This window comes from Mustelus asterias, chromosome 11 (assembly GCF_964213995.1).
Source record: "Mustelus asterias chromosome 11, sMusAst1.hap1.1, whole genome shotgun sequence".
NCBI lineage: Eukaryota > Metazoa > Chordata > Chondrichthyes > Carcharhiniformes > Triakidae > Mustelus > Mustelus asterias.
This window is the reverse complement of record NC_135811.1, coordinates 106,334,121-106,354,911: the sequence shown is the minus strand read 5'-3', so window position 1 is coordinate 106,354,911 and position 20,791 is coordinate 106,334,121. Positions and strand designations below refer to the sequence as shown.

The 20,791-nt window shown below is 41.9% G+C and overlaps 1 protein-coding gene across 2 annotated transcripts in view; it reads right to left on the bottom strand.

Moving 5' to 3' along the window:
* The window catches only part of npepps (aminopeptidase puromycin sensitive), a 202,250-nt gene extending 183,934 nt beyond the window's left edge, over positions 1 to 18,316 (bottom strand). For both annotated transcript variants that reach the window (XM_078224181.1, XM_078224182.1), the window contains exon 1: positions 17,964 to 18,316. In XM_078224181.1, the coding sequence (XP_078080307.1) occupies positions 17,964 to 18,254 (291 nt within the window). In that variant the 5' untranslated portion in view covers positions 18,255 to 18,316. The remainder of the gene's footprint in view (positions 1 to 17,963) is intronic.
* Between the last annotated feature and the right edge of the window lie 2,475 nt (positions 18,317 to 20,791).

Below are 20,791 nucleotides of genomic sequence, written 5' to 3'. Positions count from 1 at the left end.
GGGGCGACCAAGAAAATAGATGAGGGCAGTGCGGTTGACGTTGTTTACATGGACTCTAGCAAGACCTTTGACATGGTATTGCATGGTAGACTGGTCAATAAGGTCAGATTACATGGGATCCAGGCAGAACTAACCAACTGGATACAAAATTGGCTTGCCGGTAGGAGGCAAAGGGTGGTGGTGGAGGATTGTTTTTCAGACTGGAGGCCTGTGACCAGTAGTGTGCCACAGGGATTGGTGCTGGGTCCACTGTTCTTTGTCATTTGTATAAATGATTTGGATGAGAATGTAGGAGGCATGGTTAGAAAGTTTGTGGATGACACCAAAATTGGTGGTGTAGTGGACAGTGAAGGTTATCTAAGACTACAAAAGGAACTTGATCAACTGGGCCAGTGAGCCAAGGAATGGCAAATGGAGTTTAATTCAGATAAATGTGAGATGTTGCTTTTTGGTAAGACAGACCAGGGCAGAACTTACACAGTTAATGGTAGGTCCCTGGGGAGTGCTGTTGAACAAAGAGACCTAGGGGTGCAGGTACATAGTTCCTTGAAAGTGGCGTCACAGGTAGACAGCATGGTGATGAAGGCTTTTGGCACTCTTGCCTTCATCAGTCAGAGCATTGAGTACAGGAGTTGGAACGTTATGTTTAACTATACAAGACATTGGTAAGGCCGCATTTGGAGTACTGCATGCAATTCTGGTAGCCCTGCTATAGGATGTTATTATACTGGAAAGATTGCAAAAATGATTTACAAGTATGTTACCGGAACCGGAAGGTTTAAGTTATAAGGAAAGACTGGATAGGCTGGGACTTTTCCCCAGGAGGATGAGAGGTGACCTGATAGAGGTTTACAAAATCATGAGGGTCATAGATCAGGTGAATAGCCGTGGTCTTTTCCCCAGGGTAGGGGAGCCCAAAACTAGAGGACATAGGTTTAAGGTAAGTGGGGAAAGATTTAAAAGGGACCTGAGGGGCAACTTTTTCATAAGAGGGTGGTGTGTATATGGAATGAGCTGTCAGAGGTGGTAGAGGCAGGTACAATTAGAACATTCAAAAGATATTTGGACAGGCACATGAATAGGAAAGGTTTAAAGGGATATGGGCCAAACGAAGGCAAATGGGATTAGTTCAGTTTAAGAAACTAGGGGTGGCACGGTGGTTAGCACTGCTGCCTCACAGCACCAGGGACACTGGTTCGATTTCCGGCTTGGGTCACTGCCTGTGTGAAGTTTGCACATTCTCCCCGTATCTGCCTGGGTTTCCTCCAGGTGCTCTAGTTTCCTCCCACAGTCCAAAGATGTGCGGGTTAGGTGGATTGGCCATGCTAAATGGCCCCTTCGTGTCGGGGGACCAGCTAGGTAAATGCATGGGGTTATGGGGTTAGGGCCTGGGTAGGATTGTGATCAGTGAAGACTCAATGGGCCGAATGGCCTCCTTCTGCACTGTAAGATTCTATGGTTCTATGAAACCTGGTCGGCATGGATGCGTTGGGCCGAAGCGCCTGTGTCCATGCAGTATACCTCTATGGTACACATGGCTCAGCTACTCACTGATCCTTTAAGGATATTAGTACTTGAAATAGTTTCCAATCCACAATAAATTCTAAAATCTCCCTCACTTCCAAACACAAGAGTGTGCAACACAATCAAAGATAATACCAGTTACCACATATTAACCTTATACAGTTTAAGCAATCTTCTGAACACGCAAAGCAATACAGCCTTCTAAGGCCTTGATCTCCACTATCTGTATACACAAATCACTTACTTATGCTGCATTTTTAAAACCGGGACAACATTCCACTACACGCCCAACCCTTCAAAAACAAGGTGGAGAGGATGCTGTGGAAATGATGATACAATTGGATACTAAGGCCATAAAAAGCTGTTCGAAAATGAAAACAAAATATTGGGTATTTTCACCAGTTGGAAACGTTAAATACAGTTCCATTGCAGGTGAAAGTCGGCTATTATTGAAACCACAACTAGTCTAGAAACATTACAATAACTTGCCTCTCCAATTCATGACAAGCAACACAGTAGAAATAAAGCTACAAATGTCCACAGTTTCATGTTTTGCCAAAATGAAGAATCATTTGCGGTTAAATTCCTGACCAGCAGACTTACTCTCAGTCTGCCCAGAGAGCTTTTAAGTTCCGCTAATTTAATGTTATGTCTGCAACTTAGCTCCTTTGATTTATTTGACTGTAAATTTTTAATAAATGTTCACAATATATTTATTGAACATTACTTACATTTTGATTTTGCTGCCTAGCTATAAAATCTAAGCAATATAAAATGGCAAATGGCAGTGCAAATAAAAAGGCAATTAAACCAAGCTTAAAATACAGTCTCCTAGATTGTATACCGATAGATGAATCTACCTTTTAAATTAAGCCAAGCTTAAATCAATCCTAATGAACATTTTCCCAGACTGCACAACCAAGCTCCAAAAACACAATTTCTGCAGCTATGTCACTATTGTTTCAAGATCTCCCCCATACTAACCTATCATTCTAACCTCCACCCCACCTCCTCAATCCAACATTAGTCACAAAAGTTGGCAGACAACCTACTTTGCTGCCACTGTTTTACTAACTGTAGGAGTTGGCCAATTTCCCCATCTACACAAAGGAGCTTAGATCCATTCTGTAGCGCCCCCTGCAAAGTGGCCCAATCAAACTGCAGAAAACACAATTTAGAGGTCATGCAATGAGAACACCCACTGATTTGCCCTTTGGGAAAACTGACTCAAAGCTATATACAAAGGTAAGAAACTTTCAGATTCCAGTTTCTTAAGTTAACTCAATACACCAAGTAGTTTGGAGGATGACATAAGGGAATGCATTTGAGACAATTTCTTAGAATCAATATACCATGAAACCAACAAGGGGAGTGCCAATTTAGATCCTCTTTTTTGATTGGAAAATGATGGCAGATGGAGTATAATGCAGGAAAATTAGGTTATTCACTTTGGTAGGAAAAATACAAACACAGGATATTTAAATAATGATGCTCAGACACTTGGCATGCAAATAAAGCAAGCAATGAGGAAGATATGCTGGTCTTAATTGCAAGGGGATTAGAATGCAAGAGCAAGAAATTCTTGCTACAACAGCAGTGCTTTGGAGGAGATCATACCTACAGTACAGTTTTGGTCTCTGTATCCCTGCCTTAGAGTAGATGCTACAATGTTTAAGGCAAAATACTACGGATGCTGGAATCTGAAATAGAAAATGCTGGAAAATCTCAGCAGGTCTGACAGCATCTGAGGACAGAGAATAGAGCCATCCTGATGAGGGGCCAGTCTGACTTGAAAGGACGGCTGTATTCTCTCTCCACAGATGCTGTCAGACCTGTTGAGATTTTCCAGCATTTTCTGTTTTTGTTACAAAGGACACAATTTGTTACAATTAATTCAGTTGATTCTTGGCAATATCACATAAGAGATGGAGTAAGTTTAGAAGGATGACAGGCAAGTTCTTGTTGAAACATAAGAATGAGAGTTATTATAAATGTAAATGCCAAGGGACTGCTTTCTTTGGCTAGAAAATTTAGTAAGAAGTCTCACAACACCAGGTTAAAGTCCAACAGGTTTATTTGGTAGCAAATACCATAAGCTTTCGGAGCAGAGCTCTTTAAATTTAGAGCAAGGGGCATGATTTCAGGATAGAGGGGGGCCATTCCGGTCTGAGGTGAGGAGTGATTTCTTCACTCGAACAATTGTGAAGCTTTGGAATTCTCTACTCCAGAGGCTGTGGAATACACTGAACATTCATGGCTGAGATCGATAAATTTTTGAACACTAACGGAATCCAGAGCAGAGATATGCATATCAGGTGTTGGAGTTGATATCAAAGGCCAGTCATGATCTTATTAAATGGCAGAGTCAGCTCAAGGGGCTATGGCCTACTCCAGCTCCTTATGTTCTTATTCTAATGGACGTATTATTCTAATTGATGTATAATTATATACAAAATGGGCGAAAAAAGCCATTAGCAAGGGTCTCAAATAATTACTTAAAGACTAGCACCTTAAATCAAAGTAGTATTCAGACGATGAAGCGCACAGACATACATTATCCATACTCAATCAAATGTTTCTTGATGAAAGTACAATTTTTTACAGCATGTAACAATACAGAACAGTAATTTCAGAAAAGATTAGGTGTCCTATTTCACTATATGCCTGAACTAATATGCAATTAATCTAATTTCACTAAAGTTAATAGTTTTTTCTTGTAACTGTATCCTTTCCTAGAATGGTTACATTTTATATGTTTGAGTTGCAATTACAAAGACAGACCAAACTAAAGTTGTTATCACTCCCCTTCAAGCTATTTAGGAGATGATGTGTTGCATCAATATATTTTAAGTTATGTGACACACAAGACCATTGGGAAGTTACCAGTGTTAACATGAAAATCAGTCCCCAGCTAAATTTCATGTTCATTTAAAACAGATGAGTTTTATATGGGCAATATGTTATTAATAATGACCAGTTAAGATGACCAACAGGTTAGGAGAATGGGTGAATGTGTAACAAATTGGGGAGGCGATGGCCTACTGGTATTATTGCTAGACTATTAATCCAGAAACTCAGCTAATGTTCTGGGGGCCTGTTTGAATCCCGCCACGACACGTGGTGGAATTTGAATTCAATAAAAAATATTTGGAATTAAAATCTACTGATGACCATGAAACCGTTGTTGATTGTCGGAAAAACCCATCTGGTTCACTAATATCTTTTAGGGAAGGAAATCTGCTGTCCTTACCTGGTCTGGCCTACATGTGACTCCAGAGCCAAAGCAATGTGGTTGACCCTCAACTGCTCTGGGGCAACTAGGGATGGGCAATAAATGCTGGCTAGCCAGCAACGCCCATGTCCCGTGAATGAATTTTTTTTTTTAATTGCATGGAACTGTATGTTTTGGGAAAGGAACTGCAAATACACCCCAACTTATAAAGTTCTCAGTGGAGTAGCAGGAGAGGGGTCTGGGTGCACAGATTATTAAGTATTTTTCAGGTGTAAAAATCAATAAAATGGGCAAATTAGATACTGCTTTTACTGAAGTCCATTGAAAATAAAAGCAGAGATGCTGATGAATCTGCACAAAATATTGGTCACAATGCAATTGGAGTGTGGACCATGGTAAAATGCTCACCATCTAGGTGATACCAGGGATAAGGGGATAGTTACAATGAGAGATTTAACAACTGAAGACTATATTCACCACAACAGTGGGATTTCAACTGGATCTCACAAAGTTATGAAAGGTTACGGAGGCATAAACATAAGAGCAAACTTATGTCTATATGACATCTTTTGCATCTTCAGGAGATCCTAAAGACTTCACAAACAATGAATTACGTTTGAATGTAGTTACTGTTATAGTTCAGGGAAAGACAGCAGCCAATTTGAACAGTGTAAGGATCTACAAACAGCAATGAAATAATGGCCAGATAATCTGTTTCATTGATGCTAGCTAAGGGTTGCCAAGACACCAGAAGAATTCCCCTTCTGCTCTTCAAATAATGCCCAAGAGGGCAGACGTGCCTTGCTTTAATATCTCATCCAGAGACAGCGCCTTTAACAGCGCTACACTGAATGTCAGCCCAGCATTATGTGCTTAAGTCTTTGGACTGGGGTTTGCACACACAGCAATCAGAGACGAGAGTATTATCACTAAGCCAAACTGCAGCTGAATACTGAATTATCTTTTCTATTGGCCGGTGAATCAGTAAGGAGGCACTGAATTATGACTACTGGTAGAAGAATAAAGGGACTTATGATGGTATCACAAATTTTTTCATGCAAAGTTTGTTTGAGTACAGAATTTTTAAAAAAATCAAATGAAGCACAATAGTTAACCATCTCATTCATCCCTAACTCACAAGCACAAGGGGCTAAGTTTCATATTGCTTTCCAACAGGGTTAGGCTGGATTTATAACATTACTTCACTGTTGTTGCAAAGCAGAAAGCACTTGGCAACAACAGTAAGTATAACACACCCTTGCATATATAAAATTATCTGGATGAAGAAACCAACTGCAAGCACTTTAAAGTAGGCAAATACTAAAATAACTTGGGAATAAAAGGCAAAGTCAGTGACCTGCAGAGAATAAAGTTAATCTACAATTGGACAAAAATAGTCAATTAAATTTGATACTCACAAATGAATGAATAGTAAGAGAAAGAGAGTTAGGACAAGGTCACTTAATGAAGCCCGAGAAGAACACTGTTTCATGGTCAAAACAATGTGGAAGGACAACTAATAAAATCATAATGTTGGGATGTATGGCCATATTTCAGAAAAGATAAACATACACTTTGGATGGAGAGGAAAGGAGGGGGTCAAGAAAGACTCCAGTATAAATGAAGTGGCCTTTGAGGTAGAATTGTGAAATTTAAGCTCCATCTACTCCTGTGAAAACTTAAGTTAAGGGAGATATTAGTTTCACTATAAACGTGGACGCAACAATTTCTAATGGAAGGACATTGATAGGAAGTGAAAGTAGATGCAAGACTTTTAATATACAGTGTAGGTATTCATTCATGTAATTAGTTTTCATTCCTTGCCATTTTTAAAGTGGAGTATATTTTGCAAGATAGAATGCAAGATTACTATTGGAAGTAGGTGTCTTATAGTTAGCAGAGTTGGATTTGGTAGCACTGGGGTCCGGCAGTGAATTTTTATTATTAGAGAACAGGCTCGGGTTTGGCAAAAAATAGTGGGGGTGCTGGGGTCAACAACATGCCTTTGTTCTGGCAAATCTATAGAGGGGAACATAGGGTTGTCAGAACTGTGGAGGGGGAAATCAGGTGCTTGCAAGAACTTGGGGATGAGCTACAGAGTTTGGTTTACTGGTCAATCTTTAGTGTCCACCAGCACTGAGGGAATGGCAAGGAATTCCTGGGTTTCTAACTTTCAAACATTGATTGGCTGTTCCGCATGTGTCTGTTTCACTTCCAATAGTAATTAAAATGTTTACATTTTCTAACCATTACTGCTTGCTTTCAAATTCCACCTATGAGGTTTCCTTTGAAAAAAAAACAAAAACTATTGGAATTTCTTTAGTAAATGGGTTTGAAAGATCCTAGAGAGGTGTGAACCTTGCATATGTCCACTCTACAGGATTTGTCCTTCAGTTGAAAAAGATCTGGGGTAAAAGAGAACTTTATAACTGAGGCCTTCAAGAAAAACTTGAATGAAGATGTGGAAAGACAAAAGACAATTCAGTGGATAAAATGTATCAGGTTTTGGAAAATATACAACTATCTGAAGTGTTACTGAAATTTCATTTTGGAGGACAGAACATCAGTTTCTTTGAAAATAAATGGACTTTTGTCTAAAAGCATTTTGAGAGATCTGATTGGTTTACAAACAAAATGCAATGGCAAAATGTTTACATATAAATTCTCATAATAAATGTTTCCATTATAAATATTGACATAAAAACATTACTGAAACATTGTAACAGTAAGAATTAAGCTACGGACATATTGTATATGTCACATGCAAAATTAAACATTTTGAATAACCTTCCAGGTAAATTGGGAGTCAAAAATATCATAGATTACAATATCACAGAACTGTTACACCACAGGAGGCCATTCAGCCCATCTCACAACAGCATAGAATAAGATCCATTGAATCCATGCTGGCTCTATGTATAGCAATCTAATCAGTTTCATTCCCCCACTCTATTCCTGTAGCTTTGTAAGCTTATTTTTTTAAACTGCCTATTTAATTTCCTTTTGAAATAATTCAGCATCTGTTTCCACCACACTAGTATGCAGCGAACTCAAAGTCATAATCACTCACTGCATTAAAAAAGTTATTTCTCACTACATGTATTGCCCAAAACATTTAATGTGTCCCCTTCTACCATCGGCTAACAGATTCAGCTTTTATTTGTCTACTTTATCTAAACCCATTATAATTGTTAAAGTTTAACAATTTATTTATTAGTGTCACAAGTAAGCTTACATTAACACTGCACTGAAGTTACTGTGAAAATCCCCTCATTGCCACACTCCAGTGCCTGTTTGACATGTGTACATCTCTAATTTCCCTTCAATCTCCTCTGCTCCAAGGGGAACAGCCTCACTTTCTCCAACCTAACCTTGTAGCCCTGTACACTTTTTAAATCCTACCAATTTTCACCCCTTTGCATTACTTCTATCATTTCCATTTCTTCCAATATTTTGCCGCCATCCTTTTTCTTAGTAAATACAATAAAGTGTTCATTAAGTAGTCAAGCTTTGCCCTGCGCCTCTAAGCATTTATCATCCTTGTTGCTCCTAATAGGCCCTCCCCAATGTCTTAACTACCCTGCTTAATATTTACATGTTGGTTGAAAATTTTTGGGTTCCTTTTATGATAACTGCCATTCTATTCTCATATTCTCTTAGCCAGACATATTTTCCTCTTCACTTCCACTCAACTCATTGATTTTGGCCTGGTTCTTCCTTTAAAGAATTCGCTGGGAATGCATCACAGACCCTCTTTTTATTTAATCATATTCTCTATATCTTAGTCATTCATTGAGTCCTGAATTTGGTTCCCTCATCTTTCACCCTTGTTGGTGAAATGGACTTAGCCTGTACCTGAAATATTACTTTCTTAAAGCTCCTCCATTGTTACAACATTAGGGTCATTGGATGAAAAGTCATGTGAAATGAAAGCCTAGAAGTTTCATGAGCAAAAGTTGACTCTCTCCTATTTTCTCAGTTGAAAGCAAATTGATAATTTAAAAGTTATTCCACTGGTATAGACTGGGTAAATAAGACTTGTGCATAAGTAAACTGTATTGAAATATTTTAGGCAAGCGTCAAAGCTCAATTATTTCCCTCCAATTAACCATTCTGTTTTCTGTCTTTATTTCTCTCCTGAAGTTAAACTGCAGCCACCAATACTTCACCCCAGTAGCCTTACTTATGTATCAGGTAGTTATTTGATCTTCAAGTTTGAACTCAGTTTAATCCACCCCAAACCCTGAAGACCCTTCACTCCTAGATTAGGATGAATATCTACATTTCCTGCACTGGCAAGTTTTGTAGAACTGTAAATACATTTGTGCCATGAACTTGGATTTGGACTGTGATTCCCCAAGACATTTCAGTGTTTGCCCTCATATCACAAAAAGTAGGATTTTATCCCATAGGTCCTGGCTAAATTCAAACCCACATGCAGCTCCATGACCAAGGTATCATAGTTCTAAACTATACATTCCTACCAAACTGTGAGATGTTTTACTTCTCAATGGCCGGTCTGTCATATGAGGAGAGACTATGTTGGTTAGGATTATATTCACTAGAGTTGAGAAGAATGAGAGGTGATTTCATAGAAACTTATAAAATTCTAACAGGGTTAGACTGGGTAGATTCAGAAAGAATGTTTCCAGTGGTGGGGGAGTCCAGAACTAGGGGTCATAGTTTGGCGATAAGGGGTAAACCTTTTAGGACTGTGGTGAGGAGAACTTTCTTCATCCAGAGGGTGGTGAATCTGTGGAATTCACTACCACTGAAAGTAGTTGAGGCCAAAACATTGTGTGATTTCAAGAAGAAATTAGATATAGCTCTTGGGACTAAAGGGATCAAAGGATATGGGGGAGGGAGGCAGGATCAGGATATTGAATATGATCAGCCATGGTCAAAATGAATGGCAGTGCAGGCTCAAAGGACCAAATTGCCTACTCCCACTTCTACAAAACATTACTTTCAAGTCAACATATTTCATACCACATAAATATTAGCCAAAACAGAAAATATTTACTATCATTAATGGTTTATAATCTGAGAATCAATTTAAGAGTCTAAAGTATACAACAGGAAATTATAAACTTATTTTACCAACACCCCATATCATTTACTGGTGCCAAAAGATGTGCAATCTTTCACCAGGTACTTCAGTCAAGGACAATTGTAGTTTAGTATTTAACTACAATAACACATGGCAGGTTTCTCCCATTTTGAGATTAAGTGCCATGGAGGGCGTGGGAACATGGGGAGTTTTGCACTGCAGTGGCCAGCAGGAAAACCTTCTGGCCCTGACCTCACTAATTATGCACCCAGGTGTTTCATGCCATTTTCAGTGGCAGGGCAGATCTGGTTGGCGTGTACTCTGCTATCAATGTCCGGGTACCATATTGAAAAGGCACCCAACATCACTGACCCACTATTAAAGAAAAAAGGTGGGCCACCTGAAAACAAAGATAGATCTCTGGAAACAATCAGGAGACTGGAAGATAGACCTCCCGAGAACAAAGATGGATCCCCTGGAACATTCCGAGGTAGGAAGAGCAACCTCATCCAAGACAGCTGATCTGGGCAGTTTACCTGCAGATGTCCCCCTGACCTACTGCTAGAGTATTCCAGGGTCTAGGCAGCCTCCATCCTGATCTCTGGAAGCAGCTCCAGGCATTGGTCAGGTGGGTCCCAACATCTGCACGCCACATTTGTACAAAAGTGTTTCACGCATCCTGGACAACTTGGCGTGGGTAGTGGGCCTTCAGCTGCATTCAATAACCAAATGTAAATGAGGTTCACGCCAAGTCTTCTGACCTACCATGACGAGCACCAGAAGATCCTACTGTAAATTCATGCCAGCCTGAAACCAATTTCTGGCACTCCTATCACATTCTCCCACATGCTCACTATTAAACACACCAGCAGGGGCTTGGGAGAATTCCACCAACAGCATAATTTCTAGTGCTACTTCTCCCAATGACTATCTGACTTCATTGATTTAGGTCCACCTTTCACCCCAGCCCAACCCTATTTTAAAGTTTTGCTCCTGCAATCTCTTGACGGGCATTGGTCTTAATTTCAGCAACTTATATATTTATTCAAATATATAGATCAGTAACTTTAAGAACTGTATCCTCAATGACAAGTCTGTCCAGGCTTGTATTCACAAACAGCAACCCAACTAGTTTTGATTGATCATCACCTGGTTGAACTTGGTCACATCTCAAACAACTTCTCAACTCCATGCACATTGTCCAAATAAAAAAGTGTTCTTACGGCATCCCTCAGGGATCTAAGATGTCTGTCTTTTTTGCAGCACTGTCCTGCTCAACCCCTAGGCATCCTTTACATTAATTGTGTGTACTGCTTCTTCCTCCCTGCTTTTGAAAATTTATTAAATTGTGTTTCCAATTTCCACTATCCCTCATCCTCATGTGATCCATTTCTGACTCCTCTCGATTTTTCTGGGCTTTCCTTCTATCATAGGATTGATTAAGCATCTAGTACAGCCTCACTAAATCCTCAAATTACCTGGAATATCCTTTTCATCCTGAATCATCTTCAGACTCCACCCCTACACTACTATGAGACAGTTCTGCCATCTGTCTCATTTGCTCTACTGACTACCTTTTAAAGCAAAGTTTCTGAAATATGGCCAGATGGGCCCTTGACTTGATCCATCTAATTTTCCAAGTTTCTGTCCCTATGCGCTCCCCCTTTTCTCACAACTTTAAAGTTCCTTATCTTGACTTCGCTCTTTTCCAGGATTGGTGCAATCTGCGCCAAGCACGGTGAGGTCGCAAAAATCACCCCCATTGTTTCCTCCTTTCTCATCCAGCTCAACTTTCCAGACGAACTATGCAGCAACCCATTTAATTCTTCCCTCATACCAACAAGATAGAATCATAGAAACCCTACAGTGTAGAAGAGGCCATTTGGTCCATCAAGTCTGCACCAACTCTCTGACGGAGTATCTTACCCAGACCCTCTCCCCCACCCTATCCCTGTGACCCCACACATTTACCACGGCACATTCCCCTAATCTACACATCTTGGGACAGTAAGGGGTAATTTAACATGACCAATCTGCCTAATGTGCATGTTTGGAGTATGGGAGGAAACCAGAGCATCCGGAGGAAACCCACACAGACACAGGGAGAATGCACAAACTTCACGCAGTCACCCACAGCCAGAATTGAACCCGGGTCCCCAGAGCTGTGAGGCAGCAGTGCTAACCACTGTGCCACCATGCCGATACAACATCTACTCAATCACCTCTTCCCACACTTGTGTACAGTTCCAAACATTCTTGCCATATGAAACAACAATGTACGTGGACATCCTCTAATGTAGCAACACAGGATGGATGTAGAATCGTGACCATTTTGCCCCTAATGCAACCTGGGGGCCACCTAGGATACTTCACATTCCCAATCTGACCTCAAATCATTGACCTCATACACTGATCACAACAGTTCACCTCCAGGGAAAAGATCTAATTTTTCTGCTATGCACCACCCTGTGATGATCTTCATGAACATTTAGTTCAAATTCCCTTTTCTTGAACTCTAACAAATTCCTTTTTTCTTTGACTATTAATATTTCTGCCACACTCACACATTTATGATTCGTGCATTTGTCTACTATCTGATTTTGCAGTTTTCAAAGACTCCAAAGATGAACATGTCTCTCCCTCACCAAGATGCTGAATGGCCTGTTAAGTATTTCCACATTTGTTCACAATTCCAGTGTTATACTTCTGGACATACCCATTGTTAGACTGTGAAATATTTTCTGCCAATTCGGAATTACAATTACTCATATTGCCTGCCCCGCCATTCAATAAGATCATGGCTGATCTGACGTGGATCAGTACCACTTACCCGCCTGATCCCCATAACCCTTAATTCCCTTACCGATCAGGAATCCATCCATCCGCGCTTTAAACATATTCAGCGAGGTAGCCTCCACCACCTCAGTGGGCAGAGAATTCCAGAGGTTCACCACCCTCTGGGAGAAGAAGTTCCTCCTCAACTCTGTCTTAAACCGACCCCCCTTTATTTTGAGGCTGTGTCCTCTAGTTTTAACTTCCTTACTAAGTGGAAAGAATCTCTCCGCCTCCACCCTATCCAGCCCCCGCATTATCTTATAAGTCTCCATAAGATCCCCCCTCATCCTTCTAAACTCCAACGAGTACAAACCCAATCTCCTCAGCCTCTCCTCATAATCCAAACCCCTCATCTCCGGTATCAACCTGGTGAACCTTCTCTGCACTCCCTCCAATGCCAATATATCCTTCCTCATATAAGGGGACCAATACTGCACACAGTATTCCAGCTGCGGCCTCACCAATGCCCTGTACAGGTGCATCAAGACATCCCTGCTTTTATATTCTATCCCCTTCGCAATATAGGCCAACATCCCATTTGCCTTCTTGATCACCTGTTGTACCTGCAGACTGGGCTTTTGCGTCTCATGCACAAGGACCCCCAGGTCCCTTTGCACGGTAGCATGTTTTAATTTGTTTCCATTGAGATAGTAATCCCATTTGTTATTATTTCCTCCAAAGTGTATAACCTCGCATTTCTCAACGTTATACTCCATTTGCCATATCCTCGCCCACTCACTCAGCCTGTCCAAATCTCTCTGCAGATCTTCTCCGTCCTCCACACGATTCACTTTTCCACTTATCTTTGTGTCGTCTGCAAACTTCGTTACCCTACACTCCGTCCCCTCCTCCAGATCATCTATATAAATGGTAAATAGTTGCGGCCCGAGTACCGATCCCTGCGGCACGCCACTAGTTACCTTCCTCCAACCGGAAAAACACCCATTTATTCCGATTCTTTGCTTCCTGTCGGATAGCCAGTCCCCAATCCACTTTAACACACTACCCCCAACTCCGTGTGCCCTAATCTTCTTCAGTAGCCTTTTATGGGGCACCTTATCAAACGCCTTTTGGAAATCCAAAAACACCGCATCCACCGGTTCTCCTCCATCAACCGCCCTAGTCACATCTTCATAAAAATCCAACATGTTCGTCAAGCACGACTTTCCCCTCATGAATCCATGCTGCGTCTGATTGATCAAACCATTTCTATCCAGATGCCCTGCTATCTCCTCTTTAATAATGGATTCCAGCATTTTCCCTACTACAGACGTTAAGCTGACCGGCCTATAGTTACCCGCCTTTTGTCTCCTTCCTTTTTTAAACAGCGGCGTAACATTAGCCGTTTTCCAATCAACCGGCACTACCCCAGAATGCAACGAGTTTTGATAAATAATCACTAACGCATCCACTATTACCTCTGACATTTCTTTCAATACCCTGGGATGCATTCCATCCGGACCCGGGGACTTATCCACCTTCAGTCCCATTAGTCTACCCAGCACTGCCTCTCTGGTAACATTAATTGTATTAAGTATTTCTCCTGCTGCCAACCCTCTATCGTTAATATTTGGCAAACTATTTGTGTCCTCCACCGTGAAGACCGACACAAAAAACTTATTTAAAGACTCAGCCATATCCTCATTTCCCACTATTAACTCCCCCCTCTCGTCCTCCAAGGGTCCAACATTCACTCTAGCCACTCTATTCCTTTTTATATATTTATAAAAACTTTTACTATCATTTTTTATATTAATTGCTAGCCGAGCTTCATAGTCTATCCTTCCTTTCTTTATCGCTTTCTTAGTCTCTCTTTGTTGTTTCTTAAATTTTTCCCAATCACTTGTTTCTCCACTATTTTTGGCCACTCTGTACGCAGCTGTTTTTATTTTAATACTCTCCTTTATTTCCTTCGTTATCCACGGCTGGTTCTCCCTTTTCTTACAATCCTTGTTTTTTGCTGGAATATATTTTTGCTGAGAATTTACAATTTATATCAATGACTTGGATGAAGGGATGGTTGCCAAATTTTCTGAAAACACAAAGATAGGTAGGAAAGCAAGTCGTGAAGAGGACATAAGACGGTTACAAAAAGATATAGACAAGTTAAGCGAGTGGGTAAAGTTCTGGTAAATGGAGTATAATGTAGGAAGACAGGAAATTGTCCATTTTGGCAGGAAGAATTTTTTAAAAGTATGTTATCTAAATGGTGAGAGATTGCAGAGCTGAGGTGCAGAGGGATCTAGTGCATGAATCACAAAAGGCAATTATGCAGGTACCGCAAGCGATCTGGAAAGCTAATAGAGTGTTATCATTTATTGCAAGGGGAACTAGATACACAAGTAGGGAGGTTATGCTCTAGTTGTACAGGGCACTAATGAGATCACATCTGGAGTATTGTGTACAGTATTGGTCAACTTATTTAAAGAAAGTTGTAAATGTGTTGGAAGCGGGTCCAAGAAGGTTTAGCAAACCAATACCTGGAATGTTTGGGCTGTCTTATGAGGCAAGATTGGACAGGCTAGGCTGTATCTACTAGAGTTTAGAAGAGTAAGAGGTGACCTGATTTAAACATACAAGATCTTGAGGGATCTTGACAGGGAGGGGTGGAGGGGATGTTTCCTCTTGTGGGAGAATCTAGGACTACAGGATCAATTGTTTAAAAATAAAAGTATTGCCCATCTAAAACGGAGATTAGGTGAAATTTTTCTCTCTGAGGGTCATGAGTCTTTGGAACGCTCATCCTGAAAAAGTGGTGGAAGCAGAGTCTTTGATTTCTTTTTTAAAGACAGAAGTGGATAGATTCCTGACGAGCAAGATTGTGATAGGTTATCGAGAGTAGATGGGATACAGATTCGAGATTACATTCAGATCAGCCATGATCCTATTAAATTGTGGAGCAGGCTTGAAGGGCTGAATGGCCTACTCCCATGTTCGTAAAAAATCTTATCAAAATAATGCAAATAAGAATCTACAAAAAAAAACAAAACAGTGCATGTCCTAAGTGAGCTAGCAGCAAACTCAACCGCATTACTCACTGGACAGAACAACTTTGTCAGTTAATCTACAAAATTCCACAGGAAACTAAGCATTAAAATCACTCATGCCTCACTGTTTTAAATGGTACCTAACTATATGAAGGAATAAAGAATAGACAAATAAAAAGATACAGAAAAGGAAGACAGACTGTTTGTTCATTGTTTCTATTCAAACCTATTCCTGCTACAATAGATGTACTTGGTCACCTTTCCACAAGTTTCCCCAACGTGGTGATTTGATTATATTTACATAGTCAAACATACAACTTATATTCATATGGTGCCCTTGGCATAATGAAACATCCCAAGGCACCTCACGGGAACTCTATAAAACAAAGAATAACACTGAATCGCATGAGGAGACATTAGGTCAGATGACCAAAAGCTTGGTCAAATAGGTAGTTTTAAGCAGTGTCTTAAAGGAAGAAAATGAGATGGAGAGGTGTAGGGTGGGTATTCAAGGGCTCAGGGCCTAGGCAGCAGAAGGCACAGCTGAAAAAAAAACATGCTGATAAAACACGGTTTTTCATAAAATGCTAAGAATTTATACAGTAAATAAAATTATCACGTCAATTCTTATCCTTGAAATTTTAATGCTATATTAATCCTCAATATTCCAATTGCAAAAATGCACCCAGGCTGTACTTATCCAGCAGACATATGATAAACCTAGACCAATCTCAGTCTGCCTGTTCTAGACAGGTGTTTAATTCAATCCCTGGAGAAGTATTATCATAAATTTGAGTGTACTCTGAAACCACCTACTGTACATTGGGCCTAAATGGATACTCGTGCATTTAGGACAAAATAACAAAGCACAGTAAAAAAAAACATTTTAAGGATTGCAATTGCTTGTGGAGTAACTTTGTTAATACCTGTATTGTTAAAAAAGTACTACGGTCATTGTGCTTTTCTGCATAAAGGGCAGGATAAATGACCTCCAATACATGCAGATCAGCAAGCACATTCAACACTTTTCTATATGATCTATTATTAGCAGTATGAAACACCCATTCGAACACTTTCGTCAAAAATAAATGCCATGTGACAAATCAAAAGCTGCAAATGGGCTCTCAAGGATTGAGAAAGAGGCCACAGTGCCCTCTCTGTAAGCGTACAACTGCCCCAAAAATTTAGACTGGCAAGTATGCTTTAAATCCTCTTCAGACTTATAAATGGAATTTAAAAAGTCAAATAGCAATTTTACAAGCAAAACAAAAAAAAAGTCAAGTGACAGGGGGAATTAATAGACTCAAGTATGATAACACCTAACCATTGCCAACATCAATTAAGCATACAAGATGCAGGCACTAACACCACATTTTTGGGCACCAATTAGAACAGATCCCAGGTTTGGATCCTGCAGCTAACAAAGTTACACAAATGCAACAGAAGCAAAAATGTAAGACAAACATCAACGAAAGGGCAAGCACGAGTTAAGATTCACCAGCCACCAACTGTATTTTTTTTATCTGGAGAGACTGGCAAACATCCAATGCTATAAGGAAATACGCTAACTGATATTTTACAATCAAAAGCAAAGTGTATCCCAAAAGGTAATAATGATTTATGACATTATATATGTACTCTTACAAGAACAATTTGCATCTTGGCATAAGCATCTGGGGACTCATATGCCGCTTTACTTTATTTAAAAAGGCCATCATCTTTAAATATAAGGGTAAAAATGATGGTTTTTATTTTAGGGGAAGAAAATGAACTCAAGATCTCTGCTGTCAATGGCAACAGCCTGAATACGGCGCCTGCGCTCTGGTCACAGAAGGACATTAAGGGACAGATTCAACATTTCTCTCAAAATGTGAGCTTCTGCCCCCCCCCCCCCCCCACTTATATTTTATACAACCTTCATTCCACTAAATTTTTTTGGTCTTGTAATTTATTGCAATAAGGTGCTGAGAGCGGGATGGCCAGGAGGCAGCAAAATCCTTCTGGACAAATTATATCCAGCGCTTCTGCTCAAAGTGCATTTTATATATTTTTTTTAAAATCTCCAGTCTCCTCCCTTGGCTGGAATGGTTAAAGACTGATCAATGAGGGGTGAATTTCTCCTCCTCGCTGCATTGCTAATGGTGTGAATGAGAGAGAGCTGTCCCCAGGTGAAGGCCCTGCAGCCGGCCTGGCTCCTCAGCTGCGCCCCGGGGGGGGTGGGTTTATTTTGAGGTAAATCTGCGGCCTCTAATGTCGATGCTGCCCCGCCAGCCTGGGGTTAGATTAGGGAAGGGTCTGTGACTCAATTCGCCCTTTGGTGCAGGCCGCTGCTCACCTCGACCGAGGCCTCCAGCTTCCCCTCGAAAGTGAAGTCGATGAGGTCGGGCTTGAGGCACAGCGAGTAGTTCTCCGGGCTCACGTCGGTGGGGAGCCGCTCGAAGGGTCGCTTGGCCGGCATTTTGTGCGGGCTGCGGGTGCCGATCAGCCTCCTGACGCCGTGCCGGTTGCCGATGGCGGGTGTCGGGGCTCGGGCTCCGAGGGTGCGAGGGACGCGGCCTCTCCGGCAGACGGACGCGGTGAGCAGGCGGCGGAAAGCGAAGAGCGCGGTGGCGCCGCCGAGCAACATCAATGAAGCTGACAACCCGAGCGCCCCCTCCCCCCGCCGCTGTGTACGTGCGCGCCCCTCCCCCCCCCTGGCTGAACGTGCGCGCCACCCTCACCCCCTCGCCCGGCGTCACCCGCCCCCTGCGTTCCCCTCCCCCTGCGTTCCCCTCCCCCTCAGAGGCGCGCGCGCGCACCCCGCCGGCGCGGTGGACGTGCCTGCCCGCACGAGCATCGGCAACGCGACGTCACGTTCCCAACGCCGTTGCGTCACAGCCGGCGGTCAAGCAGGGAGTGGGCCGTGCGCGCCCCCGAGAGTGCGCGCGAGTGGGGGTTGAGTCCCATTGAGTGATGGCTGGCCATTGCCACCAATAACTCACTGCCTGAGACTGTGGTGCAGTTAGATTGAATCTGGCCTTTAATAGATCATTATCTGATCAGCAAAATAGGTGAGCAAGGGAAAATTGCTCTTGCAAAGCACCAACATGAACACAATGGGCCAAATGGCCTTCTATCCTGTAAACAATAGAATGGAATAGAACCACATAATCCCTACACGGTGGCACATCGGTTAGCACTGCTGCCTCACAGCTCCAGGGACCCAGGTTCAATTCCAACCTCGGGTGGCAGTCAGCTAGCATAATCCGGTTTCCTCCCACAGTCCAAAGATGTGCAGATTAGGTTGATTGGCCATGGCAAATTGCCCTTGGTGTCACTGAGATTAGCAGGGATGGGGTTATGGGGATATGGCCTCGGTGGGATTATTGTCACTGCAAGCTTGATGGGCCAAATGGCCTCCTCCTGCACTGTAGGGATTCTATGCCCACCGAGTTTGCACCAGCTCTCTGATAGAGCATCTCACCCAGGCCCATTCCGTCACTCTATCCCTGTAACCCCACACATTTACCATGGTTCATCCATCTAACCTAGACATCTTGGAACACTGAGAGGCGATTTAACATGGCCAATCCAGCTAACCTGCACATCTTTGGAATGTGGGAGGAAACCAGAGCATCCGAAGGAAACCCACGCAGACACGTGGAAAATGTGCACAGTCACCCAAGACTGGAATCGAACCTGGGTCCCTAGCGTTGTGAGGCAGCAGTGCTAACCACTCTAGAGGCCAGATCAGATAAGGATGGCTGTTTTCTTCCCTAAAGGACATCAGTGAACCAGATGTGCTTTTACAGTAATCGGTGATGGTTTCGTGGTCTCCATTTCTGAGACTAGCTTTAGATTCGACATTTTATTAATTGAATTTAAATTCCACCAGCTGCCGTGGTGGGATTTGATCGATGATAATATGGAGAAAAGCAGAAAGTGCTGGAAATACTCAGCAGATCTGGCAGCATCTGTGGAGAGAGAAAAAGGGTTAACATTTTGAGTGGAATATGACTTCTCTTCAGAACAGACGGAAGGTAGAAATGTTATGGGTTATACGTGTGGGGGGAAGGTGAAGATCGGAAATGAAAGTCTGGGATAAGGTTACAGGATGTGGAGATGCCGGCGTTGGACTGGGGTAAGCACAGTAAGAAGTCTCACAACACCAGGTTAAAGTCCAACAGGTTTATTTGGTAGCAAATACCATAAGCTTTCGGAGCGCTGCCCCTTCGTCAGATGGAGTGGTTATCTGTTCTCAAACAGTGCAAACAGACACAGAAATCAAATTACAGAATACTGATTAGAATGCAAATCTCTACAGCCAGCCAGGTCTTAAATGTACAGAGATTAAATAATAAAGTTATCATGGAATAACAGGCAAAGGGAATGGTAATGGTAGAAAAGAGATATATCAATTGTCCAGAATGAGTATAAATGCCAGAGAGATGAAAGCAAAAATGTTTAAAAGAAAAATATGAAAAACGAGTCAAACAAAATGCAGAAAACAGAATCAAAATGGGGAAACAGAGTTTGTGGTGTGAAATTGTTGAACTCTATTTTGAGTCCAGAAGGCTGTAAAATACCCATCCGAAGGTGGGGTGCTGTTCCTTGTGCTTCACTGGAGCACTGCAGCAGCCCGAGGACCGAAATGTGAGAGCGGATGGTGAATTAATGACAGCAAAAATCAGAAGCTCAGGGTCATACTCGAGGACTGAGTGGAAGTGTTCCAAAAGCCAGTCAACTAATTTGCATTTGGTCCCCCCTGATGGAAAGGAGACCACATTGTGAGCAGCAAATGCAATAGACTAAATTGAAAGAAGTACGAGTAAATGGCTGCTTCACCTGGAAGGAGTGTTTGGAGTCTTGGATAGTAAGGAGAGAGGAGGAAAATTGGGAAGTGTTACGCCTCCTGCGATGGTGAGAAAGGGTCAAGACATTAAGGATGATTGAGGAGTGGACCAGGATGTTGTCAGGGAACAATCCCATCAGCATGACCCTTTGCATATGGAGGCTGATGGGGAGGAAAAAGTGAGATTCTAGAAGGAGGGGAAGAGGTGAGAGCAGAAGTGCGAGAAATGGGTGAAACATGGTGTTAACCACAATGGAAGACATTTAAATACCGTTGTGGAAGGTTGCATCATCATTATAGAGAGACAGAGAAACTGGGGACTGATTCTGTGA